Genomic DNA, 27,033 nt, shown 5'->3' with positions numbered 1-27,033 from the left:
ATGGATATCCTCGGTAAGCTCACGGCACTGTCCACAGGATGTGAAGCAGCTGTGGGGAGATCTTGACTAACACTTCCTGTTCTCTGCTGCTTGTATGGTGGCCATTTCACCTCGGCGTCAACGTATGCAGAGCTCGTTCACGAAGATCAGCGCAAGGAGAGCAGGCCGTTCGACTGCCAGCACCCTGGCTGCCCCAAGGCATTCTCTAGGTAGGTGACATCGACATCACACACACACACCTCTCAACACATCGAGCTGACCTTGACCGCTTCTTTGTTCGTCCAATTCCGCTTTGCCTGGCGCCAACTTGCAATACCCTCCGACAGACGTTCTGACCTGGCTCGGTAAGTACCTTTTTCTCCTGGACTCCGCGCTGTCATCATGCAGCTTGCAAAGGAACGACAAAGGGATGCTGTGGTTGGATGCAGCCGTGGCACAGGATTTCGGCTCAGGGTGCATACAGCTGGAAGCCAGCGCGGCTCGTTTTCGGCGGCACCAAGCAGTATGCGAGCTGTCCAAATCCAGAGCCACGTGGAAATTTCAGCCCCGACCGCCACCTTTGGAAGCTCGGAATCAGGTCCCCTTTCATGCACACTCCGGACTCGGAGCTAACCTTGTCCCTCTTCGTTCCTTCGCGTCCCTTTGTCTCGTGCAACCAACAGACACGCTCGCATCCACAGTCAGGAGCGTCCCTTCAGCTGCCACTTTCGCAGCTGCGGCAAAACCTTCATCCAACGCTCCGCCCTCACCGTCCACATCCGTGTGCACACGGGAGAGCGTCCGCATGTCTGCGAGTCGTGCAGCAAGGCATTGTAAGTTGCACAACGCATACAGTGCAGCAACATCGTGGCCATCTGATTCGGAAGCTGACGTGACTTGATGATTCGCTCCTTGAAGCTCGGATTCGAGCTCGCTCGCACGCCACAGGAGGATCCACACCGGTCGACGCCCATACAAGTGTCTAGTGCCAGTAGGTCTTTGAAGCGAGGTTGCATATCGAATCGCAACGGCAGGAGTCTGACTTGGTCTTGATTGCTATTGATACAGGGCTGTGGAAAGTCGTTCTGCCGCAAGACTACACTCACCAAGCACACGCGTCGCAACCACGCCGACGCCGAAGGCACATACATGGGCACCGGCCGCACAGCGAGCATCCTCAGCAACTCGTTCTCGGTCGCGCGCAGTGCGCTCCCGCCGCACGCACGCTCCACATTCCCGCAAGGACTCGAGCACCACTATTTCGCCGGCGTCAAGGTCGAGGACGATGGTGTCCGCGGCGGCCACGCGTACGGCTACGCCATGCCGCACGGCGAGTACGCGGCAACGTCGTACAGCGCGCCTCCGATGTCGTCGTGCGCTTCCTCCAACACGAGCTCGGATGGCTTTGATCTGACGCGCCGATCGAGCCTCGTCATGTCGAACTGCATGACTGGCAGCTCGATGACCAGCTTCTACAGTCCGAACGGCAACATGGCTCGCGTCTGCTCGACGCCCAACACGCTCACGCCGGCGTCGGAGATGTCGCACTTCCCGCGCACGCCCGACCACCGCGACTCGCATGCGTTCGATGCACACATGCCGGCGCGCCCGCACTTCGAGCACGTGTCGGTGGCCAACATGGCGTATGGAGAGCCGCACGGCCCGTCGAGCTTTGGCAGCTCGATGATGCCGGCGCCCGCGTCGTTCTCGGTGCTGTCGAATGGCTGTGTCATCACCAGCCAGTCGAACGGCAACATTGACCCAGGACTTTGGGAGGGCGAGTGCGCGCCTGCCTCGAGCATGGGCTCGCACTTCTACGCCAACGACTCGACTATGCAGATGCAGCAGATGCAGTCGCTCCAGCCTCACCACGCCGCACGCTCCGCGCCGTACATGCTCCGATCGGCCACCCAGCCCAACCCGATCCCCTCGTCGAGCTAGCCCTGGCTCTCGACTATACAAAGATACCCTCGTCTACCTCCAACATACTATGCAGCTCTCTGGACCCGACTCGCTTTTTTTTTTTCAATACCCCCTCACTGCTCTCGTCGCCGTACCTGGATCCGCGACATTTGGAACTTTCTCGCTCTCGCATATCTTCTCGCGCTCTCTTCGCCACTCCGTATCGTATAGACTCGTTCGCTGGCTTCCATCCCTTGCTTATCTGTCTCTATTGTACCCGCGCACAAACACAGGAATCGTTAATTGACTTGTTGCTTTCTTACGCCGGGTGCATGTGTGCCTCATGAGACTTCGAGTGGCTCCATGCCGTGGCATTGGGGACTGCAAGAGGACCAAGACGTCGAAGTTGGTTGTTGATTCTCGCTCGTGTGTATTTTTCACCTCTCTAGCTAGCGAGATCGTTGGATACCTGTATGCTGGATGCGATCAGGTGCTTGTTTTGTCTCTCTTGCACGTCGAAGGGGATTGTTTGATTGACTTGACTCTGTCTTTGCGTCTGGATGCGACGCATGGTTTTGGTTGTTCGCGAACCCTCGACCTGGCCTATTGTTTTCGCAATGCAAATGAAAGGAGCTTTATGAAAGTTGGACGATGGTCTTCAGATAGGGACATGTTGAATCTATTTGGACTATTCGATAGCTCGATTCTGTCGATCAATGGTAATGTGGCTTCACCGACGTCATTATCACTGCCGAAGCGGATTTGGAAGGGTTCCGTATGGTGTCTGCACACGTGTGTATGACAAATGCTGCGCATGATGTGACAGCATACACCTCGTCCCAGCCATCCAGATCAGGTTGTCGTGGATCAGAGGGCTGGATGGTGTCGAGCTCGTTTGAACTGTGTGCGTTGCCGGGGGGTTGGTGATGCCAGAGCGTCGTCATCGTCAGCGGCAGTCGACAGCTCTTCCTCGTACTTCCTTGGATGGTGTCGCTGCTTGTGCAAGAGGATGACCGGACTCGAAGTAGGGCGGCGCTTAGGATCGTCCGCTTCGCAAGTCATTCTTGCGTGGAGTCTGCGCAAACACTTTATGGGCAAGTCGGTCGGCTTGCTCACATGGTCACCGGATGCAACTGATGCCGCCGCAAGCTGTAAAGAGTCCATCCCCTTCGAAGGCGCGTGCACTCCAAGGGCGGCCCTTCTTCAGGTCGAGAAAGTGGCTCGTCGGAAGTTTTGGCGGCGTATGCGCCAACGGTGGGTCTCACAATCGCATCTATCTTCGCCCTCATGCACTCGTCTCACCCAATACCGCTGGAGAGTTCAGAATCACAGACTCGCGTCGGCTACACACGGGCGGCGGAAGTACAAGATTTACATTGTTGAAGCTGTGTGCATTGAACCGGTTCCGACTCGATCTTATCAGAACAAAGGTGGTGTGGATGGGAGAAGAGGAAGGCCCAAGATGCGCTGATGTTGCGGTTGACATGGAGATGCTGCGTGTGCATCTCTATTCGTCCAGGCTGCTAGTCCCGTCGATTGCTTGGAGCCACTCGATCGTATCCTGCCAGCTTGCGCTGACGAGTCTAGTTGCGCTTGAATCTGCGTTGAACTTGAGACAGATGCCTTTCTCCGTGAAAGCGCCGAGGATTTTACGCAGCACCACAACCGTTCCTTTCGCAAAGGGAGACTCGTCGCCATACTCGTGGTACAGATCCGTGTCGCGCATAATCTTCACCTTGGTCTCTCGGCCATCGCCAATGTCGATCGTCATGAAGCGGAACGCGCTTGTGGAGATTTTCGGGGTCGCCATGTTGCGAAGAATGCGCGCGACGATGTTCAGAGGTGTGGACTGGCCGCCTCGCCCGGCGGCCACCCTGCGAAGTAGCGAGGGAGGCATGAACTCGTCGCTGTAGACGCTGGAGTTGCCAAGACGAATCGAGTGGCGGTGGTGCAAAGATGGCTGCGGGTCTTGTGGTGTCGTGTTATAGGTGGTGATGCTGTCCTCGAGCTTGGCGTGGGCGGAAGGCGAAGGAGGGGACGATGCATGGTGCGATACAGCAGGCACCACAGCGGTCGTTGAAGCTTGCGTGCTAGCGCACGTTAGAGCCTGATTGTCGCACCACTCGGCATGGTCGGTCAGCAAGCCTGCTCATCGATACTCTGGGACTGAAGGATCAGTTGCACCGCGAATAACAAGCAATGCCTCCAAAACCTTGGCCATGCGACGGATTCTTTCCTCCCCGTCAACGCCGGCGCGGACGAGCTCGGCGGCGAGTTCCAAGCATCGGAACTCCTCACCCGTCATGTCAGAAGCCCTAGAATCCAGCCCGAGATATGCTCTTGCCTCGTCGCACAACGTCATGGCCTCGGATAATGTCAAGACTCGAGTGTCATTTGACATGATGAGCGCCTACACTCGCGAACTTGAAAGCCAGCGAGTCGAGAGAAGGCTACGATGTCGACCAAAGAGTCAAGCGCTGCAATATTCGTATTGGCACCTAGGCAGCCGTTGTGAGAATATGTACGGCGGGCATGTGAGTATGAGTGGGTTAGTATCGAGAAGGTCGTGGTGGATGAAGGACAAGACGGGGAGCGGAGGGACAAGAAGAGGAAGGATGGCCTGCTTATGTGTACGTCTGCCTTCCGCACCTGCTGCTCGCCGTCTTTGACGTTCGAGGTGCGGGTAAGTGTAATTCCGCACTTGACCAGGATGGCGCTCAAGATGAGCGAGGCGAATGTGCGGAAAGGAGCGGAGGGGGAGGAGCGTCCGCCGCGCAACGGAGGCGCTTTGCTCCCGATCGGATCGTTCGCTCGTCCTAGACAAAATCGCAAGGGTGCTCTCACAGCGTGTCATTGACCTCGTCACACTTGCCTTTTGTCACCGTGTGCCTGAAGAAGAGGAATGTGTGACAGTGTCGAGATGCACTCTTTCTGACACGCTTGGTGACGTGCTATTATTCGGGGCATACCGATCTACAATCCAATCACGACCGCTGCCGATTCCGCTCCGATTGAGCATCAATCATAGATCCAAACCAAGCTCAATGCACACGACCCACCAAAATCTGGGTGGCAACACATGCATGAATGATTGTCAACTTCGAAATGTGCATGCTAGACAGGACTTGTTTCGAGATGAATCTAAGCCTCGACGTCCTGCTGGCCCGAGTATTCGGGGAGGATCTTGCAGGCACCCTCCCAGTCGAGGCTTGCGTCGCAGAGCTGGCGGATGACGTCGATGACCTGGTCGATGGGGCCGATGCGCTGAGCGGTGGAGTCGCGCTCGCGCAGCGTCATGGTGCCCTTGCTGAGACTGGCAAAGTCGAGCGTGCAGGCAAACGGCGTACCGAGCTCGTCGTTTCGCGCATACCTCCTGCCGATACTCGCGTTGGAGTCGTCCACACGCGACGCCACACCAGCCGAACGAAGCTTACGGCTCACCTGCTTGACAAGCGGCGCCAGCTTCTCGTTGGAGCTAATGGGCACAATGAGCGCCTTGATGGGTGCCACCAGAGGAGGCAGACTCAAAACACCACGGTCCTGATCCTCGGCACGCGTCCAGAAGCTGTGCTCCAACAGCGAGTAGAAGATACGACCGATACCAAACGAGGGCTCGATCACGTTGGGCGTAAACTCGCGCACCGTCTCGCGGATCGTCTTCATCTCCACCGTCACCACATCGGTGGTCAGCTCAAACGTCTGACCCGTGCAGACCGTCAGCGGCGCCGAGCCGTTCTTGAGCTGCGACTCGAGCTCGCCCAGCTTCTTCTGATCCATCTCGAGAATCGCCTCCTCGACGATCTTGGCATCCTTCTTAAACTTGGGGCCGATGTTCTTCTTGACGATCGTCGCCACGAGCTTGTCGTACACCTTGGGCTCCTTGTGCGCCTTTTGGACCACAAGATCCTTCTTGGTCCTCTTGCTGTGCACGGTGAGGTCGTAGGCGCTGCGGTCCGCACAACCAACGCACTCGATCCAGCCGTACGAGGTGTGGATCTCGGCGTCCCAGCAGTCGCTGGCGTAGTGGGCCATCTCGTTGCTCATGTGCTGGCGGAAGCGCAGACGCGTAGGGTCGATGCCGATCTTGACGAGGAAGAGGTAGATGCGGCCGATAAAGTAGCCGAGCGTCTGGTTGTCGATGACGCCCTGTGCGACGGCGTCGCCGATGGTCTTGGTGGTGATGTCGGTCTTGCCGGACTCCTGCACGTCCTTGGCGAGCAGCGGCACCTGGATATCCTTGACCTCGTCGAAGCGCTCGTGGTTCTTGTCCTCGGGGTCGACGAAGTGCTCGATCTCGGCCATGGTGAACTCGCGCACGCGCAGCAGACCGGCGCGGGGGCTGATCTCGTTGCGGAACGACTTGCCGATCTGCGCACTGGCAAAGGGGACGCGGCCGTTGTTGAACTCGAGCAGACGCTGGAAGTTGACAAAGTGGCCCTGGGCCGTCTCGGGACGCAGGTAGCCCTTGACCTGGCCGGTGGGGCCGATGGAGGACTCGAACATGAGGTTGAACTCGATGGGTTCCGAGACCTCGTTGCCGGACTCGGGCGAGCGAATATCGTACTTGCGGATGAGCTCGCCGAGCTGCTTGCCGTCGAAGTTGTCGATCTGTGCGAGCGTCGAGGTGTATTCAGCGACGAGTGCGTCGTCGAGCTTGACGGCGCTCGACTTGACCTTCTTCTTCTTGGTCTTCTTGTCGTCGCCGGCGGCAGGCTCAGCGGGGATGGCGATGGTCTCGCCGGCCTCCTTGGCGCGCGCCTGCTTGTCGCCCTCGAGACGCGCCTCGAGCACGCCCTCGACGAGGTGGTCTGCACGGAAGATCTCGCCATTCTTGGTGTCCTTGCACATCCAGTCGGCAAACTTGTCGACGTGGCCCGAGGTCTTGAGCACGTCGGCGAGCGTCATGATGGTGGTGTCGAGCTCAAGCATCTCCTCCTCGATGATAAAGTGGTTGCGCCACTGGTTGATGATGTTGGCCTGGAGCGCGGCACCGGTGGGGCCGTAGTCGTAGAGACCGCCCACGCCGCCGTAGATCTCGAAGGCCTGGATGTAGAAGAATCGCTTGGTCATGAGGCCCTCGAGCTGGCCGCGCGAGAAGGGATGCGCATCGCGCTTGACCTCTGTGCGGTCAGACATGTTGCGAGCTGTGGATGTTGCGGAGAATGCAAGTGCGAGCGAGGCGGTTGGTAGGCAGCGAGGCGCTGTCGAAGCCGAAGGACGAACGAGAGCCGCCGAAAAGTGTCTGGAAAGGTTCGGCAGAAGGGATCGAGGCGCTACCAGCATAAACGTGGGAGCGTGTGCTCGATGGAGAGGTATGGATGAGGGTGGTGGTGAGGGAACGTTCAAAGGTCGGACGACCAGAAATCGCTGATTGGTCTTCTCGGCGGATTTTGTGAAGAAGATCTGCAGTCCAACAAGTGCCATTCGGCCAAGCAGCGGAGCAGCAGCGGAGCAGCAGCGGAGAAGCGCACTCAACGGGGAGGAGGCGGGAAGCGCTTTCTTTCCGCTTCTCCAGCTCACCGCACCAAAAGTGACTCGCGCGATTTTCCAGCCCCTAACTTGTGCTTTCATGGAAATCTCACACTCCATTTCCTGTAAAATCGTGTCGAGGGTCCAAAGTCGAGACTGGACTGTGCGCGCGTTGCTTGGGCCCTGAGCGCATGCAGGAGAATGCAGCGCACCGGCCACTCCACTGGGAAAAAAAGGGGCGCAGAAAAAGATTAAACCCGCATTCGAAGTCAGAAGTCAAAATTTCGAGAGAGAAAGGAAAATCGAGCTGGCGAGCCTCGCCGCGGCTCATGCCACAAGCCAGGTGCTCAGTCGAGGCTCGAAAAATTCGTGTTTCAATGCGGTGCTGTTCGAAAAAAATTCTCTGATACAGTAGCTTTCCTCTCGGTTTGGCCGAAGAAAGCTCAGTACTGTGTACTCTAGAGCCATAGCATCTCAATAGTCCGGTCGGCTCCCAGCTCCAACTGCAACAGACACCAATTTGCGATAATGCACGCTAGGACCCCTTGGAGGATAGAGCATGAGAGAGGGTGGTTGGTGCGCGGCGGCAATGCAGGGTACAATGGCGTGGAGTGCGAAAAAGAAAAAGTGAAATTTGCCCCTGGCTCGAGCGCCCCGGCGTTAGCCATATGGCCCGAGCTCACGGCGACCCTTTCCTCTTTCCTTTTTTTTTGCGGGCGGTGCGGGAGGAGTTCAGTTTCAGTTCTCCTGACTTTCACAGCACAGCGAGGACCCTCTCTCTCCCTCTCGGCTTACCTTCTCTCTGGCCAAAAAATTCAAAAATTCATGAGAGGAGGCATGGATCGTGCCTTTTTTTTGGAGCCTTGGCCCGCGCTCTTGGAACGGCCGGGCCCTTTCGAAAGAGAAAAAAAACGGTGAGAGAGAGGGCGGGTGGGCCTGGCCTCTGCACGGCTCAGCAGCAGCTGCGGGCGCTGAGGCCAAGCTCGTAATGCCAAGCTGCTCGTGAGCTTGCCACCCTAACCCGCTCGATCCAGCCGCTCGTCGGTGCTGCTCATACCTCCATCATCTCTACCCTCTTCTGTCATCTACCTTTGAAGCGCGTCGAAGCACGTCGCTCTGCTGAAGAGAGCATTCGGTGGCGTCGCTCTAAGCCGCTGTTCTCTGCTCGAAACGACACGGTGCCGCATTCTTCCCTTGCTGATCCGACCAGCATATCCACGGGTTCATCCAGGCAGCCCAGCACACACACCGTCTTCTCGATCGACGCAAGCTCGATATGGAGTCATTCTAAGTGCACAGCCCGCCTCCATCCTTCTCTCTCAAACAGCCTCGTTCCGACATCTTCAGCGTCCACGGCAGACGCTTGGCGGCGCTAGTGTTCACCCTGCCCGCAGCCTCCGATTCCGAGCGGACGAGTGCCTACCATCCAAACTCAACACCTTTCTCACACTCCAAGCGTATACCCAGTCATGAGCAGGGCCCCTCCTCTGATGCCGAGCTCGTCCGGCTCGCATAGCTACTCGTCGCCCAAGCTTGGCGCTGCAGCCATCTATAGCACCAGCTCCCCTACCGGCTCGCCGCGGCCGTACTTTGCGCAGCATCTGCCCGGCACTCTTTCGCCGTACCGCGATGCATCCTCGCGCTATGCTCATCTCGGTAGCCCACGCATCAGCTCGCTCAGCCGCGATGCCACCGCAGCCTTGAAGGCGAGCAGCTACCCCACATCATCTTCTCGACCCACATCTCCCACCCCCGGCTCGCGGTCACCATCGCCCAGCAGCGACAGCGATGCCTCTGATGCCTCTGTCTCTCGCGAGTCTCTTGCACCCGGCCAACACCATCACCACGACTCGCGCGAACACGCACATCCGCCGCTCAGCAGGCACGACTCGTCCGGGCGTGGCGACTCGCAATTTGCGCGACACGATGGTCACGACGAACCTGGCACTTCCGCATCGGCCAAAGGGGCGTCCGCCGATTCTCCCAACAGCCTCAGGCGTGCACATCAGCTGCAGCCAATAGATACCAAAAGTGAGTACTTGTACATCTCGACATGGCCGCCGCCGCTTTGCCCTTTTGCTCGTCATCCACCGCCCACCCCATTCAACATCGAGCCAGCTTGCTCGACAGCTTGCTCGAGATGATGATTCGTATGACCCGATCCGACTGGCTCGTTCAGTCTGCCTGTTGCGACTCGCCGTAGCCGGGCAGCTCGGTGCGGGTTGCAGCTGCGGACATCCCGCGGCTAACCGGTTCACATTGTCCGCACTCCCGCAACAAGGTTTGACCCACCGCGTTATTGGTGGCGAACCTTGCTGCTCGGACCTGGCCGTTATGCAGAGTCCGGGACAATTCGCGCGCAGAAGCGCATAGAGTGGCGCTGCAGAACCCTGCATTGCAAGCAAGCGGTGCTGTTCGGCGGAAGGCAGCATTTTGTCGGCGTTGCCGACGACGCTGTCTCTCGACTGAAGCACCCATGGCGCTGGACTGCTAGCCGGTAGGCACTCCTGCACGCCCTTCCGTGCCCGTAACGTGGCATTGCTGCTCGTGCCTTGCCGGAATGGACCGAGCCAGGTTCTCGCTGCCTCTTGGGCCCGCTCGCCCCCGACGCTGGCGCCATTGACAGACAGCCACCTTACGCCATCGAGCGGATCGGTGGCAGCGGGTTGCATGCGAGTCGAGCGACATCATATCGACCTGCACGCACTGCTGCCCCATCAGCTTGGCTGTCGTGCAGATGCGGCGTGTGATGCTCTCTCCCTCGGTCTCTCACTCGCTTCCCCGGCGATATCAAGCCCATCGGAACAGCGTTGGCTCCATGAGCAGCTACACTCGCGAGCTTGTCGTTGGCAAGCTTTGCATACAGCCGTTGTCGCTCGCTTGGCCCTGCCTGCTCAGAGATGCAAGGCTGCTGAGCGTCGGATGATGCCAAGCGCGCACGATGGTCGGCTCAGCATGTTTGGCCCGCATTCGCAGTCGCATGAAAGGCATCGTCGACGCGCTTCCAAGCCGGATCGGCTCGAAGCGTAGCGTAGCCTCGCGGATGTGATGCTAAGTTGTCCGTGCTTTCGCTCGGCTCGAGGTGAGCTTACAGTCGCTGCACGTTGTTCTTCACATCTGCACGCGTGCAGGAGGTGCGCAACGACGGCGGGAGCGCAGCCAAGTGGCCGCTCGGTTTGCTGTTGGCGCCCAGCGGGGATTTTCTAATTTGGCACGCGTCGAGCCCGCTCTGGGCTTGCGCCTGGACTCACTTGGGCCAGCTGACGCTCTCGGCCTCGGTGGCTTTTTGCGCGTGAGCCAGTTGGCGCGGCAGTGCCGAAGCAGAGCACGCCCAAAATACTGTACCCTCTGCTCCCACGCCGCTGCATCGCATCGCTTCGATGCAGCGTGACCCCTTTGGCTGCACGCGCCGCCTGCTGCGTCCCCTCGCTGCAACCTTGGCTTCGCCTTGCCTTGCCTTGCCTTGCCTTGCCTTGGCCCGCACGCTCGCTCGCTCGCCTGCCTGCCTGTCTGCCCGTGCCGCCTGCCGTCATCCTGCGGAACTACAGTAGTCTTCTCCGTCACTGGCAGTGGCAGCTGCAGCTCGAGCCCACACACCACACCGGCAGCAGCTCAGCACAGCATCCAGTCAAGGCCTTGTCTCCCGCACTTCTTCTTCCAAAGCCTTTGTCGCGCCATGCCTCGCTCCGCCTCGCCCTGCCTTTTCTGCTGCCCTCGCTGCGTCTGCATCTCACGCCCCTCCCGCGCCTTCGTCCGTTCAGAGTGCTTTGGTCGCTCAGTCCCAGCCGCGTAGCCGACTCCCCCTCTGCATCTTCCGTCTGCCTCGTCGCCTGCTTGTTTGGATCCGTGGCACTGCCCGCCGCGACGCCCTTCCAGCCTCGCTCGCCTCTGCCTGCTACTCCACCCAGACTAGCCCGCTCGCTCTGCTGCCGCTCCTTTGCCTCGCACCGACCACCTATCCTCCCACACCTTCCATACCCACCGCATCCTTCCTCCCGCTCTCTCTTTCGCCTCGCAATTACCCGTCTACCAGCTGTCTCAACCCACGACACCCTCAGAGCTACGCTGAACCCAGGCGCAAGTCAGAACGCCAAGCTCCGATCACGGCTCATCGTTCGTCTTCACGAGACTCGTTCAGGCACATCGTCTGATCAGCGGTAGCGGCGACGTGTCTGCGAGCGTCATATCGACTGCGCCTGTCTCGAGCGATCGTCCCGACGATATCTTGCGTCGCCGACCTCGGACGCGACGCCGATCGCAGCCTTGCTCGTCTTCCGTACAACCATTATCAACCTTGATCCCACTCAACCCACTCCGACCACGGGCGTGGAGCAGCATCGGGCAAAGATGGCGGCCTCTCCCGAACTCATCCGCTTCACCGACAGCCTTCTCAATACTGACAACATGCTCTCCCCCCTCCACCACACCTTCGCCGCCGCAGACGCTGCCACCCGACGAACATCCGCCGGTGAGCCTCTGAGCGCCAGTTCGCCGCGCATCGGCGAGGCATACGTCAACAGCCCCAAACGCGATCCACTTCGCGACGGCTATCGTGCCACACCACCCTCATCTGCATGGAGGCATTCCGGCTCTTATACCGGACGCGACGGCTCGCCATGGTACACCGATGCGCGCTCTTCGCCTTTTGCCTCTTCGGCCGCACGCGACTACGCCACCCTCGAGCTCGAATCGAGCCTAGGTGCGCCAACACATCCCGCCGGTGACCCCTCGATGCACTACGGCGACACCAGCAACGCCGACAACGTCGTCGCGCTCCTCCACGCCGCTGCAGCCGCAGACGAAGCCAACAAGCACGCGGATCGCTCCAACGAGAACCGGTTCCCTTCGCCGAGCGCGTTTTACCAGCAGGGCATGCCTACATACGGTATCCCTCCGTATTCGGCCGCCTACCGATCCAGCTCGTCCGGTCTCGGCTTCACCAATTCGCCCAATCTCGGCTTTGCACGACCCTACCGCGGCGTCGACGGCTCCATGGATGCCCCCTCGCCCTACGGTCAGGCAGCCGCCACCGTCCAGCCCTCGGCAACCGCATCCTCGGCGCAAGACGAAGACGTCAAGACGCAGATCAAGACCGAGCCCGCAACAGCCGAGGTTGACCCCCAGCCTGCCGCCAAAAAGCCACGCGCACGCGGTCGCAAGAAGAGCGTCGTCAAGGTCGAGAACGACGAGGCGTCGGCGAGCGTCTCGACATCCAACGCACCAACGGCGCTGGACAGCGTCGTCTCGGCCGCGCTGGCTGCTTCGGAGGCCCCCGCCGCCTATGCTAGCACTGCTTTTGCGCCATACGGATATCCCGACTACAGCGCCACCGCCATGCCTGCCACTGCCTTCTCCGCCAATCCTCTGGTCTCGCTGGCCGCGCAGGTGAGCGGAGCCCTCGCCGCGCCTGCCACTACATCGCAGGCTCTCGTCTCGTCCGAGCCAACTGCCCAAGCCGCGCCTCCAGCAGCCAAGGCTGGCTCGGCAACCTCTGCCGCCTCGCCTACTTCGCCTGGAAAGAGCAAGACCGAGAGCGACGCGGGTGGACCCAAATTGCACGAGTGCGAGACATGCGGCAAGTCCTTCAGCCGAAGGTCGGATCTTGCACGACACCGCCGCATTCACACTGGCGAGCGTCCTTACCCGTGCGACTATCCGGGCTGCGGAAAGAGCTTCATCCAGCGATCCGCACTCACCGTCCACTCGCGCGTCCACTCGGGCGAGCGTCCGCACAAGTGCGAGTTTGAAGGATGCGACAAGAGTTTCTCGGACAGCAGCTCGCTCGCACGACATCGCCGAACGCACACGGGAAGGCGACCGTACGTCTGCGACTTTCCCAAATGCGGCAAGATGTTCACGCGTCGCACCACGCTCAACCGCCACTCGCGATGTCACCAGCCCGGCTACGTCAAGCCCAAGAGCCGCGGCAAGGGTCGCGGCAAGGGAAAGAAGTCGGGCGCCGAAGGCGATGCCAATGCGGGCGACGACGACGATGACGATGATGAGGACGACGACGACGAAGATGACGAGGACGAAGACAGCGAGGACGATGAGGAGGATGAGGATTCGGAGGCCGAGTCTGGCTCCGGATCCGAGCCAGCCGAGTCGGTCACGCCGCCCGAAACCTCTGCGCAAGTGGCCAAGGGCGCCAAGCGTGCTGCTCCTGGGCGTGGACGCAAGAATTCAAACGCCAAAAAGGCCAACACTGGCAACGCCGCCGGTGTGGTCAACCGCATGAACCGCTCGGCGAGCGACGCGGAGGCTGCCATGACGCTGGCTCAGGCCGCATTGCAGGCACAGTTCAATCCCTATTACGCCGAGCAGATTAACGCTCCTGGCACAGATGCACCTTCGTCCAACGCAACCAGCAGCATGCCCTGGTCCTATCCCATGTCGGCTCAGGACGGAACGGCGGCACTGCTCGCCGCGAGCAACCACTCGAGCTTCTCGCCGGGCATGGGCTCGAACGACTCGAACGAGGCGATGGAGGCTGCCGCTGCCGTCCTCGGCGGCTTTGCCAACTCACCAAGCGCCACGAGCAACGGCGCCGATGCGGCACACGCGAGTTCGCTCTCGGAAGCACAGCTGCTGCTCGACGCCGCCATGAGCCCCGTGTCGAAGCACGCCACCATTCCGGGTACTTCGGATGCCAACAAGGGCGCCGCCGCGCGCGGTCGTGGTCGTGGACGCGGTCGTGGAGCTCAAGCTGGCGGTCGAAGCAGCCGTCCCAGCAACCTGTCGACCGCCACAGGCGCAGAGTCGTCCGAAGCGGCGTCGGATGAGACGCCCGCTGCCGAGCCGTCGTCCTGATTGCCCTTCACCTCCTTCTCCCTCTTGTCATCTTCGGGCCTCTTTCTCCAATTCCCTTGTATTCTTCCCGTAACGCTTTCCTCGCAACTGTCCCTCGACCTCCTTAACTCTCCCTCACGCGTCTTGTGTTCAAGACGGTGTACTTGTACCTGCCCTTCCCCCACTTTTCTTACTGTTTGTTCTTCTCATCGCACGAATGTCTGTCCTTTCCGCTGTTGTGGATCGGGTCAGGCCTGTAATCCATAGATTCGATTGAAGTTTGCTTTGCCGTGCAAGGTGGTGAGATGAAGGTGAGATCGCGATGCGGCGTGGGGCGGTGGGGGATCGGGCGATGCAGTCGTGTGGAGATTTTCGCGTCTGCCAACGGCGCGCGTGGAGCCGGGGGCTGAAAAGGTGTCAAGACCCTAATCGCTTCTCGTTCCTTCCTTCATCCCTCGTCGCGACACCTCGGCACTTCCTTCCTTCGTTCCTGCTGCGCCACAGACCTGCCTCGTCGCAAATCATTGCCACCCTCTGCGGAGCTACCAAAGCCTCGCATCTCCTTCTTCCTCTCCACTCTGCTGCGCCACGACCGTCTCACCACACGTCCTTTCCTTTCTGTTCACCTGACCGATTCTGTTCATCATGGCGAGCGGGAGCAAGTACGAAGAGCTCATCGCCGAGGATGTGGCATACCACAAAGCATCGACGCCGCTGGAAGACATGCCGAGCTGCACGAACATGTTTGACAAGTGGGCGCAGTGCTTTGCGCTCGGCCCGCAGATCAAGGCGGTATACCGGTACGGTGGCCTGCAGGATTGCCGAGACAAGCTGGACGACTTCAAGTTCTGTTTGACGATGAAAGGCATGTCGCCGGAAGAAAAGTACGAGACGTGGATCCGAAGAAAGGCCGAAAAGACGGCGAGCCAAAGACTGAGCAGGGAGAGCTCAGAGAACGTGTGGCAGATCAGAAGGTATGTCTCTCTTCAGCGCATCGATCATGCCATCGAGAAGTCTTGCTGACATTTGTTGGGAGTAGAGATCCAAATGCTGCGGTCAAAACGAAGGGCGAGACAGGGACGATTGTATGATTTCGCATCCTCAAGAACTTGTGTGCAGCAGACATGGCCGACCTCGACCATGTCGCTGCACTTTCTACCATGTGAGCACGAGACGGAGTGTTGAGGCTTACGCACACACCTTGCACCCGACGGGCTTGTCGATGCTACACTCGCACTTGCAGCTCACCGAGTCTGCCATCTTTGTTCTCCCGCACAGAAGGTGCCGACGACAGACCTACACACCTCGCGCTTCCTGATCTGCATTGCTAGTGCTGGCTATCCAGTGCACCTTTGCGGCTGGGGCTTGCACACGTACGATCTGGCGCACCCGAGATGGAGACGCTAGGGAAACCCGCACCAACGCCGCATCCAACCCGCCTTCGATCTTCCGCCCGCCGCTGCTCGGCCTGACCTTGACCCGCGCGTCTTTCCCGCCTGCTTCCTTCGAGAAAAAGGCAGGATGGGCGCAGTGGGGTCGGTTGCGGATGGGTAGCGGTAGTGCCTCAGGCGCTTTAAAGCGGTAGTAGACGATCCTAACCCTAAGTTGATTCGCGCCGAGCCCAGCTCTTCCCTTGTGCGACCAACCTTCGCTCACAGGTTTCCTCAGGGGGACCTAGAGAGTGTTGCTGGACTGCCAGGGGAAGGGTCGGAGTACCAGAGCCTGGTTGATCTGCTCTGTGCAGCAGAAACACTGGGGGCAAAGACAGCCGCTACGGTGGTCGCGTCTCGATCCAAGTGCCCCCGCGGTACTGTCGACTCTGGTACGCATGCTCTGGCTTACGTCGAGGACGCTGTTTTGTGCAGCGCCGTGCTCCGCAAAGTTTGTGCTTTGGTTCCGCCTGCTGGTAAAGGACGGCGGCACGGTCTTGTCTCGATTCAAACCACGGTTTTCGCAGGCTGCAGGGATTGGGTTGTTCTGTTCTTCTTACCACCCTGTTCTTTCGAAGCCTTCAAGGAAGAACGGATGCCCGTTGGTGGGTTTCCCCTCTCCAAGTCGCGCTGGATCGTTGTGCATACCCCCTCGGTTGCCTGGGTTTTGGGCAGTAGGAAAATGCGCGCGGGAGTTGTAGTTCTTGAGGCACCTGCCGTCGTTGATTGGCTCACTGCGATTAGGTTGGTGCCAGGGGAAGGGGTTGGAACACTGCTCTGAGGAGGAAGAGGTGGCGCTGGGTGAAGAACCCGCCCCCTCGAGTGTATCAGAGCTTCGTGCTCGACTAGTACCCCTTTGCCTTGCACCGATCTCGCAGTCGATTACCACCATACGACTAATTTTTCTACCTCCTTACGACGCACGAGACGGTCCAACGCGGACGCGATGGGTTCCAACAACCTATGCCTCGCTCTCGTGCGTCAGGCTCACACTGCAATGCACGCATCGACTCGTCTGAACATGGTATTGCGCATTGCTAATGGTACATTTTCTTCCCATCGTGAGCGACACTTAGTGCTGCTCATCGTCGCCGGGGATGTGGTCGAGCTGATCGAGCTGCTCGAGCGCGTTGCGAATAATCTCGACGCCCCTCTCGAGATCCTTGTCGTCAATGACCAGGGGCGGGGCGAGACGAATGATGTTAACATGCGTTGGCTTAGCCAACAAACCGAGATGCTTAAGCAGCAGACAGAGCTGCCAAGCGCTCCTGCCCTTGGTCGATTTGGTCTCGTCGATGACGATCGCGTTGAGCAGACCCCTTCCGCGCACACTGGCAAGGAGGGGGTGGTTGATCTGCATAAGCTGCTGGCGGAACTTTTCGCCAAGCTCCTCTGCACGCTCGGAAAGCTTTTCGTTGACCAGCACGTCGATGGCGGCGCTGGCGACGGCGCATCCAAGCGGGTTGCCGCCGTACGTCGAACCGTGCTCGCCCGGCTTGATGCACAGCATCACCTCGCGATCAGCCAGCACAGCCGAGACCGGGTAGACGCCGCCCGAAAGCGCCTTGCCGAGCGTGACAATGTCCGGGCGCACGCCATCGTGCTGGTGGCAAAGCATCTTGCCCGTCCTACCCAGACCGGTCTGGATCTCGTCGCAGATAAAGAGCACGTTGTGCTTGCGGCACAGCTGCTCGACGCGCTTGAGGTATCCATCGCTCGGCACAACGATGCCCGCCTCGCCCTGGATGGGCTCCACGAGGAACGCGGCGACCTCGTGGCCGTACTTGTCGAGGACCTTTTCGAGGTCGTCTGCATTGTCGTAGCGGATGTGCATGTCGTCGACGCCCGGCCCGACGCGGTCGAGGAAGGGCCCAAAGCCGGTGCGCGACTCGGGGTCGGTGGACATGGAGATGACGCCGAGGGTGCGGCCGTGGAAGTTGCCCGCAACCGAGAGCAGACGCGCCTTGCCCTCGGGAATGCCCTTCTTCATGTAACCCCACTTGCGCGCGAGCTTTAGTGCGGTCTCGACCGCCTCGGCGCCCGTGTTCATGGGGAGCACCATCTCGTATCCAAACGTCTTGGTCACCTTTTCGGCAAAGGGCGCAAACGCCGAGTTGTAGAACGCGCGCGAGCTGAGCGTGAGCTTCTGCGCCTGCGCCACGAGCGCCCCGACAATGTCCGGATGGCAGTGGCCCTGGTTGACCGCACTGTAGGCGGAGAGGAAGTCGAGGTACTGACGTCCCTCCGGGTCCCAGACGTGGGCGCCCTGCGCGCGGTCAAAGACGACGGGCAGCGGGTGGTAGTTGTGTGCGCCGTACTCGGCCTCCTTGTGGATGGTCTCCTGCGTGGAGAGCGTGTTGGCCGAGGTGGAGGCGGCCGACTGGACGGCCTTGACGGCGGTCTTGAGCGTGGCGGGGACCGCGGCCGCAGCAGCGGTGGCGGCGGCGGCAACGCCAGCAGTAGCAGTGGGTGCCATGATGTCAATTGGTGTGGGGATAAGGAGATCAGATACTTTGAGATGTATCGGATGGTCGTTGGCAGAAGAATGGGAAAGCTCCAAGGGCGGGGCTAAGCTTATATGTGTTTTGGTGCGGTATCAGCGAGGAGGGCGAGCAGCAGATTTTGCTCAGCTTGCCGGAGGGGGCGTGCGGGAGAGGCGATCCGGTTGCTTGTCCGGCAATCAAGAGTGAGGATGCTGTTGGTTTCGGGCGGCGAGGAGGAGGAGGAGGAGGAAGAGGAGGAGGACGCCAAGCATGGAGGGAGGCGCGCGCATTCTGCCACTGTAACTCAGTCTCTGAGACGGCCACGCGAAGTGAGCAGACGGCCACATGTGCAGCCAAATTGGCTCAACCCAGAGATAGCAGAGGAGCGCAAAGAGAGCGCAGCACACTGCTCGTCTGATAGCCGTTGGATTGCCAAGCAGCGCATGTGACGACGGCTGAGCGCGCGCTTTCGGCCAGCGAGCGGCAGAGGCAGCGGCCGAGGCAGCGGCACAGTGTGACGGGCTGGCTGCATTGCGTTGCTTGCGCTGCGTCGGATAGTAGCACGGCTACTCGAGCGGCTCATCCGAGAATGCACTCGCGCGCCGGACCCTTTCGGCTCCCCCCGCAAAGTCCAAACTTTACGCCAGACAACCTAGCGGAACCTCTGGCGGAAAGTCTCGACGCGTCCCGGCTACTTGTTCGGCAAGGCTGAATGTGAGATCGAATATCGAACAGCAATATGATATTGGACAAGATCGGATCGGCTTCGACGGCGTTGGGATATCGCCGATGCACTCAGGGTCTCGAGGCTGGAATTTTTCGTTGGGTGGCCGCAAAGGCAGCCGCGACACTGCCAAACTTCTCGAGGCGGTTCAAGAAAAAAAAAAAAAAAAGTGCAGTACGAGCCAGAAGGAGCTGCTCCACACGTCCAACTCGCGAAGCACACCCTCTCTTCCTCTCCCTCTCACCACCCATCGCGCGGATCTCTCTTCCATCACACACACACAAGGTGGAGCGCAGATCGCCCAACATGCCCGCGCAAACACACAAGCCGAGCCCGGCAAAGCGCAAGGCCAATGCCACCCCAGTCTCGACGCCACCGCAAAAGAAAAAGTCCGCTGCCAAGCCGTCGCCCGCCAAACGCGCCTCCAACAATGACGACGACTTTATCATGACGCTCGACTCGGACGACGAGGTGGTCGATCTCGATGCTGTCAATGCCGATGCAGATGCTGCTGACTCCGCCTCCGAGTCCGAACCCGACACACCTGCAGCCGACGAGAAGCTCACCAAGAACCAGCGCAAGCGCAAGGAGAAGGCGCATCTGGCAGGCAAGGAAAAGATCGTAGAGAGCGTCTCGGCACGCAACAACAACGGCGCTGCAGCTGCCAAGGACACAATGGCGCTCGACAAGGATTTTGAATTCGACATCTTTGGCGACGGCTCCGGCGCCGACTACCAGCGCGCCGAATCCAACGGCTGGGACATGTCCGTCAACGGCCACAGGATGCACAAGAAGCTCAACGTCGACGACATCATCGAGAAGCGAAGAAAGACGCGCCCACAGATCCAGCTGCCAGAGTCCGACGACGAAGAGTCGGATGATGCCTCGGACAATGCTTCCGACGCGCTGGACGACGACATCAAGTTCGCTGAGTTTGGCGATAGCGATGACGAAGACGACGAGGCAGACCACGACCGCTTCGGTGGCGGCAACGGCAAGATCACCGGGGACGACGAGGATGATGACGAGGCAGCCGAGATCGACAGCGAGGAGGATCCGTTGAGCACCGACGACGAAGAGGCCTCAGACGACGACGACGATGACGACAACGACCAAATCCAGAACCAGGATGACGTCGAGTCCAACTCGAGCGACGACGACTCGGACGAGGAGACCGAGCAGGAAAAGGCCAAGAAGGCCGCATTCTTCGCCGACGAACCCTCCACCTCGGCCAAGGCCAAAGCGAGCGATGCAGCCGAGTCGTCGTTTGCCAGCTTCTCGCTCTCGCGGCCGGTGCTGCGCGCTCTGTCGTCGCTCTCGTTCCACAAGCCCACGCCGATCCAGTCGCGCACCATCCCCATTGCGCTTGCCGGCAAGGACATCGTTGCGGGTGCCGTGACCGGTTCCGGTAAGACGGCGGCGTTCATGATCCCTGCCATCGAGCGTCTCACGTGGCGTGCCAAGGGTCGGGCGCAAGAGGCCAAGTCGCGCGTGCTCATCCTGGCGCCGACGCGCGAGCTGGCGATCCAGTGCTACTCGGTGGGCAAGTCGATCGCCAAGTTCACCGACATCCGCTTCTGCCTCTGCGTCGGCGGGCTCTCGGTCAAGAGCCAGGAGGCGGAGCTGAAGCTGCGCCCCGAGGTGGTCATTGCTACGCCCGGTAGGCTCATCGACCACGTGCGCAATTCGGCGAGCTTTACGCTCGATGACATCGAGATCCTGGTCATGGACGAGGCGGACCGCATGCTGGAGGACGGATTTGCGGACGAGCTCAACGAGATCGTCAAGTCGTGTCCCAAGGGTGCGCGTCAGACCATGCTCTTCTCGGCCACCATGACGGACGATGTGGAGCAGCTCGTAAGGCTGTCGCTCAAGCGGCCCGTGCGGCTGTTTGTCGACCCCAAGAGGACCACGGCCAAGAAGCTGGTGCAGGAGTTTGTGCGCGTGCGCGGCACGGGCACGGGCGGGGTTGCTGGCGCAGACGGTCTGGCTGGCGTGGGCGAAGAGGCGTCGACGTCCGCGCCTAATGGGGGGAGGAGGAGCGAGGATGCACAGCGACCGGCGCTGCTGCTCGCACTGTGCACACGCACCTTCACCAGCCAGGTCATCATCTTTGTGCGCTCCAAGAAGCTTGCGCACCAGCTCAAGATCGTATTCGGCCTGCTCGGCTTGTCGGCGGGTGAGCTGCATGGCGATCTGTCCCAGGAGCAGCGTATCGATGCGCTGACCGCCTTCCGCGATGGCAAGGTGGACTTTCTGATTGCCACCGACCTCGCCTCGCGCGGTCTCGACATCAAGGGAGTACAGACGGTGATCAACTACGATATGCCGGGCCAGTTCGAGGCGTACCTGCACCGCGTGGGTCGTACGGCGCGTGCGGGACGCAATGGTCGTGCGGTGACGCTGGTGGGCGAATCCGACCGACGCATGCTCAAGCTCGCGATCAAAAAGTCGAGTGCGGATCAGATCAAGCACCGCATCATCCCTGCCGAAGTAGCGGGCAAGATGTTGGAGACTCTGGAGGAGCTCAAGCCGGAGGTGGATGCGGTGCTGCGCGAGGAGAAGGAGGAGAAGGCGTTGCGGATCGCCGAGATGGAGCTCAAGAAGGGCGAGAATATGGTGGAGCATGCGGACGAGATCTTTGGCCGGCCCAAGCGCACGTGGTTCCAGACGGGCGCGGATAAGGATAAGGCTGCGACACTGTCCAAGGCGCAGTACGAGGCGACCATGGAGGCCAAGAAGAAGGACCAACCGGCGAGAGACAAGTATGCGGGGTTGAGCAGGAAGAAGCGTCGCAGCAAGATGATGCGCGAGGAGATGGAGCGCGAAAAGCAAGATGCGCGTGCCAGTGGCGGCGCCAAGACCGCTTCGGGTTCCAGCGTCAACGCCTCGGTCCGCGCAGCAAAGAAGGCGCAGCGTCCAACCAAGCTCGGCGTGGCTCCCGTCAAGGTCGCCAACGCCAAGGGTGCCAACGGCAAAGGCGGCAAGAAGGTCAAGAGCTCCTTTAGCCGCGATCTCACCGACAAGAAGCGTCGTTAACATCCCGCCCCCAGCAGATGTTCTTGGAGAGGGAGTTGCAGGAATGACACGCCATCTTTTTTTTCAGACAGTGTGTGTGTGTGTGTGTGTGTGTGTGTGTGTGTGTGTGTGTGCAATGTTTGTGATGCGATGGATTTTGGTCGGTGTCGGGGGGAAAGGGGGGATCTAGTCGGCTCCACCGTAGACGGCGAGGAGGGCATCGCCTACACCCGAGGGCGTGAGCACGCCCACGTCGCTAAACAAAAACGTCACCAGGTCCGGCGTAGTATAGTCGATCTATCCTCCACCATCAAAAGGGCGCTGTGAGTACTTTGTATAACGCCTCTCTCGGTGTGGGGTTGTACTTACGGCGGGGTTGAGTAGTTCCTGTGCGCGCGACATTTGCAACGATTGATGGGCGCCGAGTTTGGGGGTTGCGTGCTCTGGGTCTGTCTCGCCTGTCTTGGCGTCGGTAGGTTGGGCATCGAGATCGGGGAAGGCGAGCAGGTTTCGGTTGGTATTGTTGGTGGGCAGATCGTACTGGTTGAGCGGAAACATGCGCAAAAACTTGAAGCTCTCGGCGAGGGCGAAGAAGGGTTTGTTGCATGCCTTTGCGATAATCGCCATCCCATACGTCCCGACTGCATTCAGACACCCGCCAGACTCGACGACTCCCTCGGCACCCGTTAGGACCAAATCCACCTTGGGCATTGTATACGCCACTGCCGAGTCCAAAATCACCGTGCACGGAATACCGTAGCTGACAAGTTGGTTGTACGTCCTCAAGCCTAGGCCGTGGGGGCGGGATTCGGTGACGTAGACCGAGATGCGCTTTCGCTGGTGGAGTGCGGCGAATTTGAGCGCCTGCATGACCACGCGCGAATACGAATGCGTCAACACCACACTATCGTCGCTAATGAACGGCAGCACCAGCTCGCAGATCTTTTCGCGACACGACGGCACTGTATGCACGGCGAACTCGTGCGCCAGCGCGGCGAGCGACGCCTTGTGCGCTTCAAAGTCGTCGCCCGTATCCCACGACTTGGTCACCACAAACCGCGTAAACAGATCCAACCCCGCCGTTGCAGGCACCGGATTTTCGAGCGAAGCTTTGAGTCGATGCGAGGCTGAACGGATGTTCTCCATCAACTCCGAAGTCGTCGCCGCGCGCGATTTGGACACCAGCTCCGCAAGCGCAAAGATCGCCGCGATCGGAAACGGCAATTCGGCATCCGAAGAGAGGAGCGAGTGGTAGCACGAGATGATGTCGAACTCGTCGGTGCCAGAGCCGCTGCCGCTCGAGGGAGAGAGCAGCTTGGGTACAGAGGTGGATGATGTGGCACTTGGTGCCATCGTGTAATGCTAGTCGCAAGTGTGAGAATCGGAGGAGGAAGAGGTGGAAGGTGGACAGCATGAGGGCAGGGCGTGCGTTGCGAACAAAAATCCCGCCTGCCCTACGCCGAAATCCGAGGGTGCAATTTTCCACTCTTTGTGCCGATACCAACTCTCACACGTTTGAAAACAAAGTTCCCCCCCACCTTGCGAGTGCTCAACGCAGCCAAGCGATCATCACAGCAGCTCTCTGAAGCTGGGCAGGAACACACTGTTGCTGCGAGCATACTGCTGTACACAAGCATGCAGCTGCGGGGGCTGCTTGCGAAACTTGCACCGCGCTTTTGTACGCGCGGCAGTGGACCTCCAATGCCTCAAGCCACGAGGTCAAAGAGGATCATCGCGCCACGCCACCCAGTCAAGGGGTGTTGAGCAAGGGCATCTAATGAAAGTGGATTTCGGCAGCTGAATCTGGGTATACAATGAGAGTGAGGTGCGGCATCAAGGCGTCCAGATCTTGATGGTGAGATCGACGCTGGAGGTGGCTACGACATTGACGGTCCTGGGTTCTTGCTTGAGCGCATTGGATCCGTTGGCACCCGCGGCAGCGTCGGTGTCCTGAGCAGGTGGGATGGGCGCCTCGATCCTGGCTTTGCCCCAGGCGATGCTGGTGCAGAAGTGCGCATGCGCATCGATGGTCTTTGCGCATCTTCCCGTCTTGAGGTCCCAGACGCGCATGGTCTTGTCGTCCGACACGGAAAGCAGGTTCTTGCCGTTAGGCGAAAACGCCAGTCCTCGCACCCAGTTGTCGTGACCCGTGAGCGTCTTGAGACACTGCCCGGCGCTGTCCCAGATCTTGATCGTCTTGTCCCTCGATCCCGTCGCTGCGAATTGACCCGGCGCAGAAGCGGAGGCATCCTTGGGTGCGACCAAGCCGGCCAGCTCGCGGATTGCGGCGTACGCAGAGGCGGGCGCAAAGATGGCCACTTCCACAACATGGTCGTGGTCGCGCAGCTCGACTTTGGTCTCGCCCGTGGAAAGGTCCCAGATGCGTGCGGTTTGGTCGGTAGAGCAACTGACGAGCCACCTGCCGTCGTCGGAGGGTATTGCGGATCGAACCCATTCGGCGTGTCCATGCAGTGTGCGTGTGCAGAATCCCGTGGCGAGCTCCCAGATCTTGATGGTCTTGTCCCTGCTTGCGGACACGAGAAAGTCGTCACCCGGCAAAAAGCCGACGGAGGAAACGCTATGATCGTGCCCATGCAGCGTCTTGACGTTGCGATAGTCGTTGTTGGCATCCCACACCTTGATGGACAGGTCGGAGGAGCACGAGACGACGTAGTTGCCCTTGGAGTCAAAGTTGACATCCTGCACCGCCTTGGTGTGACCCTTGAGCGTGCGTTCGAACTCGCCCGTCTCCCAGTCCCACAGCTTGACCGTCGTGTCCTCGGATGCCGATGCGACCTGGCTGAAGACGGGGTGGAACGAGACTTTGGTGACGGGCATGCGGTGGCCCTGCATGGTGTGGCGTGCCGAGGCACGGGGCACCCAGTCGTTGAGCGATGCGGATCGCTTGGCGGACGGTGCGGCGGCGAGTTCTTCCTGAAGCTGCGACATGCGCGATTCCATCTCCATGATCTTCTTTTGGAGCCGGATGACGCTCGTCCACTTTTTCTCGAGCAGGCCTGCGTACTTGGCCTTGGGATCGGGCACGAAACCGTCCTGCCCCGCCTCGCGCATGAGGGTTGCGTAGGATTCGTGCAGACCGTTGGTCTTGAAGTAGTCGAGGATCGACTTGTGCAGTTCGTCCTTCTGGCGCTCGGAGAGCATGCTGGTGCTGCTGATGGAGCTCATGGCGGCTTGCAAGGCAGACCTGCTGCGCGGTGGGGGCCTAGCAGCAGCGCCGCGGGGCTGAACAGCGTGCGGTTGGAGCGAGCGAGCGGTCGGATCAGCTTTAGCCAGCCAAGCTCATGGTGGCTGTCGTTGGCCGCGGATTTGGTTGGTGACAAGTGGCAGGCCGAGGTGTGGAATGCAACACCTCGATGGGTAGTGGTAGAGTGAGAAGCAGGTCGGCAAGGCTTGCTGCGTGTGTGTCGATCTTTCCCCATCCGGCCGACTGAATGGGTCGAGCGGAGTAGCGAGAGGACGGTCTAACATTGCTTGAGGCGGCAAAAATGGTGCGCCTGCCCCGGCTGTGGATTGGGACTGAGCCGGTGGAGACCGCATCCCGAAATTCAGCAGCAAAGCAGCAAAAGCAGGCGTGAAACGAGTGCAAGGCGGGGTGAATCACCTCTCTCCGTCCCTCTCTGGCTCGCTTGATCGCACCGGCTGCCCCCACACTTTGTGCCGCGCAGCTCGCAATCCTCTTCATCCTCCGCAACACCATCCATCGTGCCACTATCCCATCGTCGGTCCCTGCTCTTGCACCATCTAATTTCGACACACCGGACACACATCGGATCCACACAACCTCCGCCCACGACCCATGCCATCGCCACCCAAGCCTTGGGAACGTGCAGGCGCAGGCGCGGCTGCCGATCTCTCCTCCTCTTCCACCATGTCGTCGTCGTCCGCCGCTTCGTCATCTGCGCTCGCCACCACATCCGCTGCTGCGCCCGCACTGCCCGAACGTCCATCCACACTCGGCGCCACCACATCCACCACCGGAGCATACGGTGCATCCGCCTACAACTCGCCGTACAGAAGCACCGTCGGTGGACTCGGCTCGACATACGGCGGCATGGGCTCCACATACGGCACCTCCTACGGCTCCCCTTACTCGCGCTACGGCGGCATGGGCGGCATGGGCGGCATGGGCGGCATGGGATACGGAAGCTACGGCAGCTACGGAGGATACGGAGGCTACGGAAGCTACGGCGGCTACGGAGGTTACGGTGGCATGGGCATGGGAATGGGCATGGGCATGGGCGGCATGCCAGGCATGCCGGGACAGCCCGGTGACGTCTCGCTCACCCAGCGCATGGAGGCCGGCACCCAGGCGACGTTCGAGCTCATCAGCAGCATCGTCGGCGCGTTTGGCGGCTTTGCGCAGATGCTCGAGAGCACGTTCATGGCGACGCACAGCAGCTTCTTCGCCATGGTGGGTGTGGCCGATCAGTTCGCCCACCTGCGCACCTACCTCGGCCAGGTGCTCAGCATCTTTGCACTGGCACGCTACCTCAAGAATCTCGGACTGCGCCTGGCAGGAAAGGCGCCCGCCGTCGAGCTCGATGCGCGCGAGTTCAAGGAGTTTGCCGCACACGGCGCCAACGGTCAGCCGGGCAAGGCGGCGCGGCCGAGCAAGCGTCCGCTCATCGTCTTCTTCATGGCGGTCATCGGCCTGCCCTACCTGATGGGCAAGCTGGTGCGCTTCATCACCGCCAAGCAGGAAGCCGAGCGTCAACGCCTCGAACAGCAGGGCCACAACCCGGGTCAGGCCGGTCTGCTTCCGGGCCAGCATGGTGGAGGCATGATCGCCGCCGGCGAAAACGGCGAGCCCATCGATCCGAGCAAGCTCACCTTTGTGCGCGCGCTGTACGCCTACCCTGCCACCGACCCGCTCGAGCTGAGTCTGCAGCCCAACGACATTGTAGCCGTGCTCAGCAAGCACGACCCGCAGACGGGCGCGGAGAGCGCGTGGTGGCGCGGACGCACGCGCGACGGCCGCATCGGCTGGTTCCCCAGCACCTACGTCGAGTCGCTCGAGTCGGCAAAGGAGCGCGCCACCAAGGCTTCTGCTGCCTCAACCACCACAAAGGCAGCCGACACCGCCGACAAGGTGTCCGCACAACCTGCCAAGCCGGCCACTGTCAAGGCCACCTAAGCCCCGCCTCTTGCACACTGCAAAGACCCACCCGGATGTATATTGTACTTGTACCCTTCTTTTCCCGATCCCAGTCAAACCCAT

General features: G+C 60.2%; 12 protein-coding genes across 12 annotated transcripts; 6 read left to right on the top strand and 6 right to left on the bottom strand.

Moving 5' to 3' along the window:
- Window positions 1-1,920, top strand: PAN0_006d3049 (uncharacterized protein; the record flags this gene model as incomplete). The annotated part of the gene is made up of 6 exons (XM_014801691.1): window positions 1-13; window positions 131-209; window positions 327-344; window positions 663-812; window positions 928-970; window positions 1,048-1,920. The coding sequence occupies 6 exons, from the start codon at window positions 1-3 to the stop codon at window positions 1,918-1,920; spliced, it is 1,176 nt and encodes a 391-aa protein (XP_014657177.1).
- Window positions 1,921-3,388: 1,468 nt separating this feature from the next.
- Window positions 3,389-4,282, bottom strand: PAN0_006c3048 (uncharacterized protein; the record flags this gene model as incomplete). The annotated part of the gene is made up of 2 exons (XM_014801690.1): window positions 3,389-3,971; window positions 4,041-4,282. The coding sequence occupies 2 exons, from the start codon at window positions 4,280-4,282 to the stop codon at window positions 3,389-3,391; spliced, it is 825 nt and encodes a 274-aa protein (XP_014657176.1).
- Window positions 4,283-5,022: 740 nt separating this feature from the next.
- On the bottom strand, window positions 5,023-7,305 carry PAN0_006c3047 (glycine-tRNA ligase; the record flags this gene model as incomplete). Its single annotated transcript, XM_014801689.1, has 1 exon — window positions 5,023-7,305. One exon carries the CDS (start codon window positions 7,303-7,305, stop codon window positions 5,023-5,025), a length of 2,283 nt encoding a protein of 760 aa, XP_014657175.1.
- Window positions 7,306-8,819: 1,514 nt separating this feature from the next.
- On the top strand, window positions 8,820-9,494 carry PAN0_006d3046 (uncharacterized protein; the record flags this gene model as incomplete). The annotated part of the gene is made up of 1 exon (XM_014801688.1): window positions 8,820-9,494. One exon carries the CDS (start codon window positions 8,820-8,822, stop codon window positions 9,492-9,494), a length of 675 nt encoding a protein of 224 aa, XP_014657174.1.
- Window positions 9,495-9,525: 31 nt separating this feature from the next.
- PAN0_006c3045 (uncharacterized protein) lies at window positions 9,526-10,022 on the bottom strand (the record flags this gene model as incomplete). Its single annotated transcript, XM_014801687.1, has 2 exons — window positions 9,526-9,578; window positions 9,662-10,022. 2 exons carry the CDS (start codon window positions 10,020-10,022, stop codon window positions 9,526-9,528), a joined length of 414 nt encoding a protein of 137 aa, XP_014657173.1.
- A 308-nt stretch (window positions 10,023-10,330) lies between these two features.
- On the top strand, window positions 10,331-14,160 carry PAN0_006d3044 (uncharacterized protein; the record flags this gene model as incomplete). The annotated part of the gene is made up of 4 exons (XM_014801686.1): window positions 10,331-10,381; window positions 10,482-10,642; window positions 10,737-11,463; window positions 11,557-14,160. The coding sequence occupies 4 exons, from the start codon at window positions 10,331-10,333 to the stop codon at window positions 14,158-14,160; spliced, it is 3,543 nt and encodes a 1,180-aa protein (XP_014657172.1).
- Window positions 14,161-14,784: 624 nt separating this feature from the next.
- Window positions 14,785-15,724, top strand: PAN0_006d3043 (uncharacterized protein; the record flags this gene model as incomplete). Its single annotated transcript, XM_014801685.1, has 3 exons — window positions 14,785-15,113; window positions 15,179-15,224; window positions 15,485-15,724. 3 exons carry the CDS (start codon window positions 14,785-14,787, stop codon window positions 15,722-15,724), a joined length of 615 nt encoding a protein of 204 aa, XP_014657171.1.
- A 917-nt stretch (window positions 15,725-16,641) lies between these two features.
- On the bottom strand, window positions 16,642-18,045 carry PAN0_006c3042 (ornithine-oxo-acid aminotransferase; the record flags this gene model as incomplete). The annotated part of the gene is made up of 1 exon (XM_014801684.1): window positions 16,642-18,045. One exon carries the CDS (start codon window positions 18,043-18,045, stop codon window positions 16,642-16,644), a length of 1,404 nt encoding a protein of 467 aa, XP_014657170.1.
- Window positions 18,046-19,082: 1,037 nt separating this feature from the next.
- On the top strand, window positions 19,083-21,815 carry PAN0_006d3041 (DEAD-domain-containing protein; the record flags this gene model as incomplete). The annotated part of the gene is made up of 1 exon (XM_014801683.1): window positions 19,083-21,815. The coding sequence occupies one exon, from the start codon at window positions 19,083-19,085 to the stop codon at window positions 21,813-21,815; it is 2,733 nt and encodes a 910-aa protein (XP_014657169.1).
- Window positions 21,816-21,980: 165 nt separating this feature from the next.
- On the bottom strand, window positions 21,981-23,147 carry PAN0_006c3040 (NAGB/RPIA/CoA transferase-like protein; the record flags this gene model as incomplete). Its single annotated transcript, XM_014801682.1, has 2 exons — window positions 21,981-22,091; window positions 22,164-23,147. The coding sequence occupies 2 exons, from the start codon at window positions 23,145-23,147 to the stop codon at window positions 21,981-21,983; spliced, it is 1,095 nt and encodes a 364-aa protein (XP_014657168.1).
- A 480-nt stretch (window positions 23,148-23,627) lies between these two features.
- Window positions 23,628-24,980, bottom strand: PAN0_006c3039 (dynein regulator; the record flags this gene model as incomplete). The annotated part of the gene is made up of 1 exon (XM_014801681.1): window positions 23,628-24,980. One exon carries the CDS (start codon window positions 24,978-24,980, stop codon window positions 23,628-23,630), a length of 1,353 nt encoding a protein of 450 aa, XP_014657167.1.
- Window positions 24,981-25,611: 631 nt separating this feature from the next.
- PAN0_006d3038 (peroxisomal docking factor component Pex13-Penicillium chrysogenum) lies at window positions 25,612-26,949 on the top strand (the record flags this gene model as incomplete). Its single annotated transcript, XM_014801680.1, has 1 exon — window positions 25,612-26,949. The coding sequence occupies one exon, from the start codon at window positions 25,612-25,614 to the stop codon at window positions 26,947-26,949; it is 1,338 nt and encodes a 445-aa protein (XP_014657166.1).
- Window positions 26,950-27,033: the final 84 nt, after the last annotated feature.

Source organism: Moesziomyces antarcticus, assembly GCF_000747765.1.
Source record: "Moesziomyces antarcticus DNA, scaffold: scaffold_v10006, strain JCM 10317, whole genome shotgun sequence".
NCBI lineage: Eukaryota > Fungi > Basidiomycota > Ustilaginomycetes > Ustilaginales > Ustilaginaceae > Moesziomyces > Moesziomyces antarcticus.
Note: the sequence above shows the minus strand (reverse complement) of the source record. Positions and strands in the feature narration are given on the sequence as shown.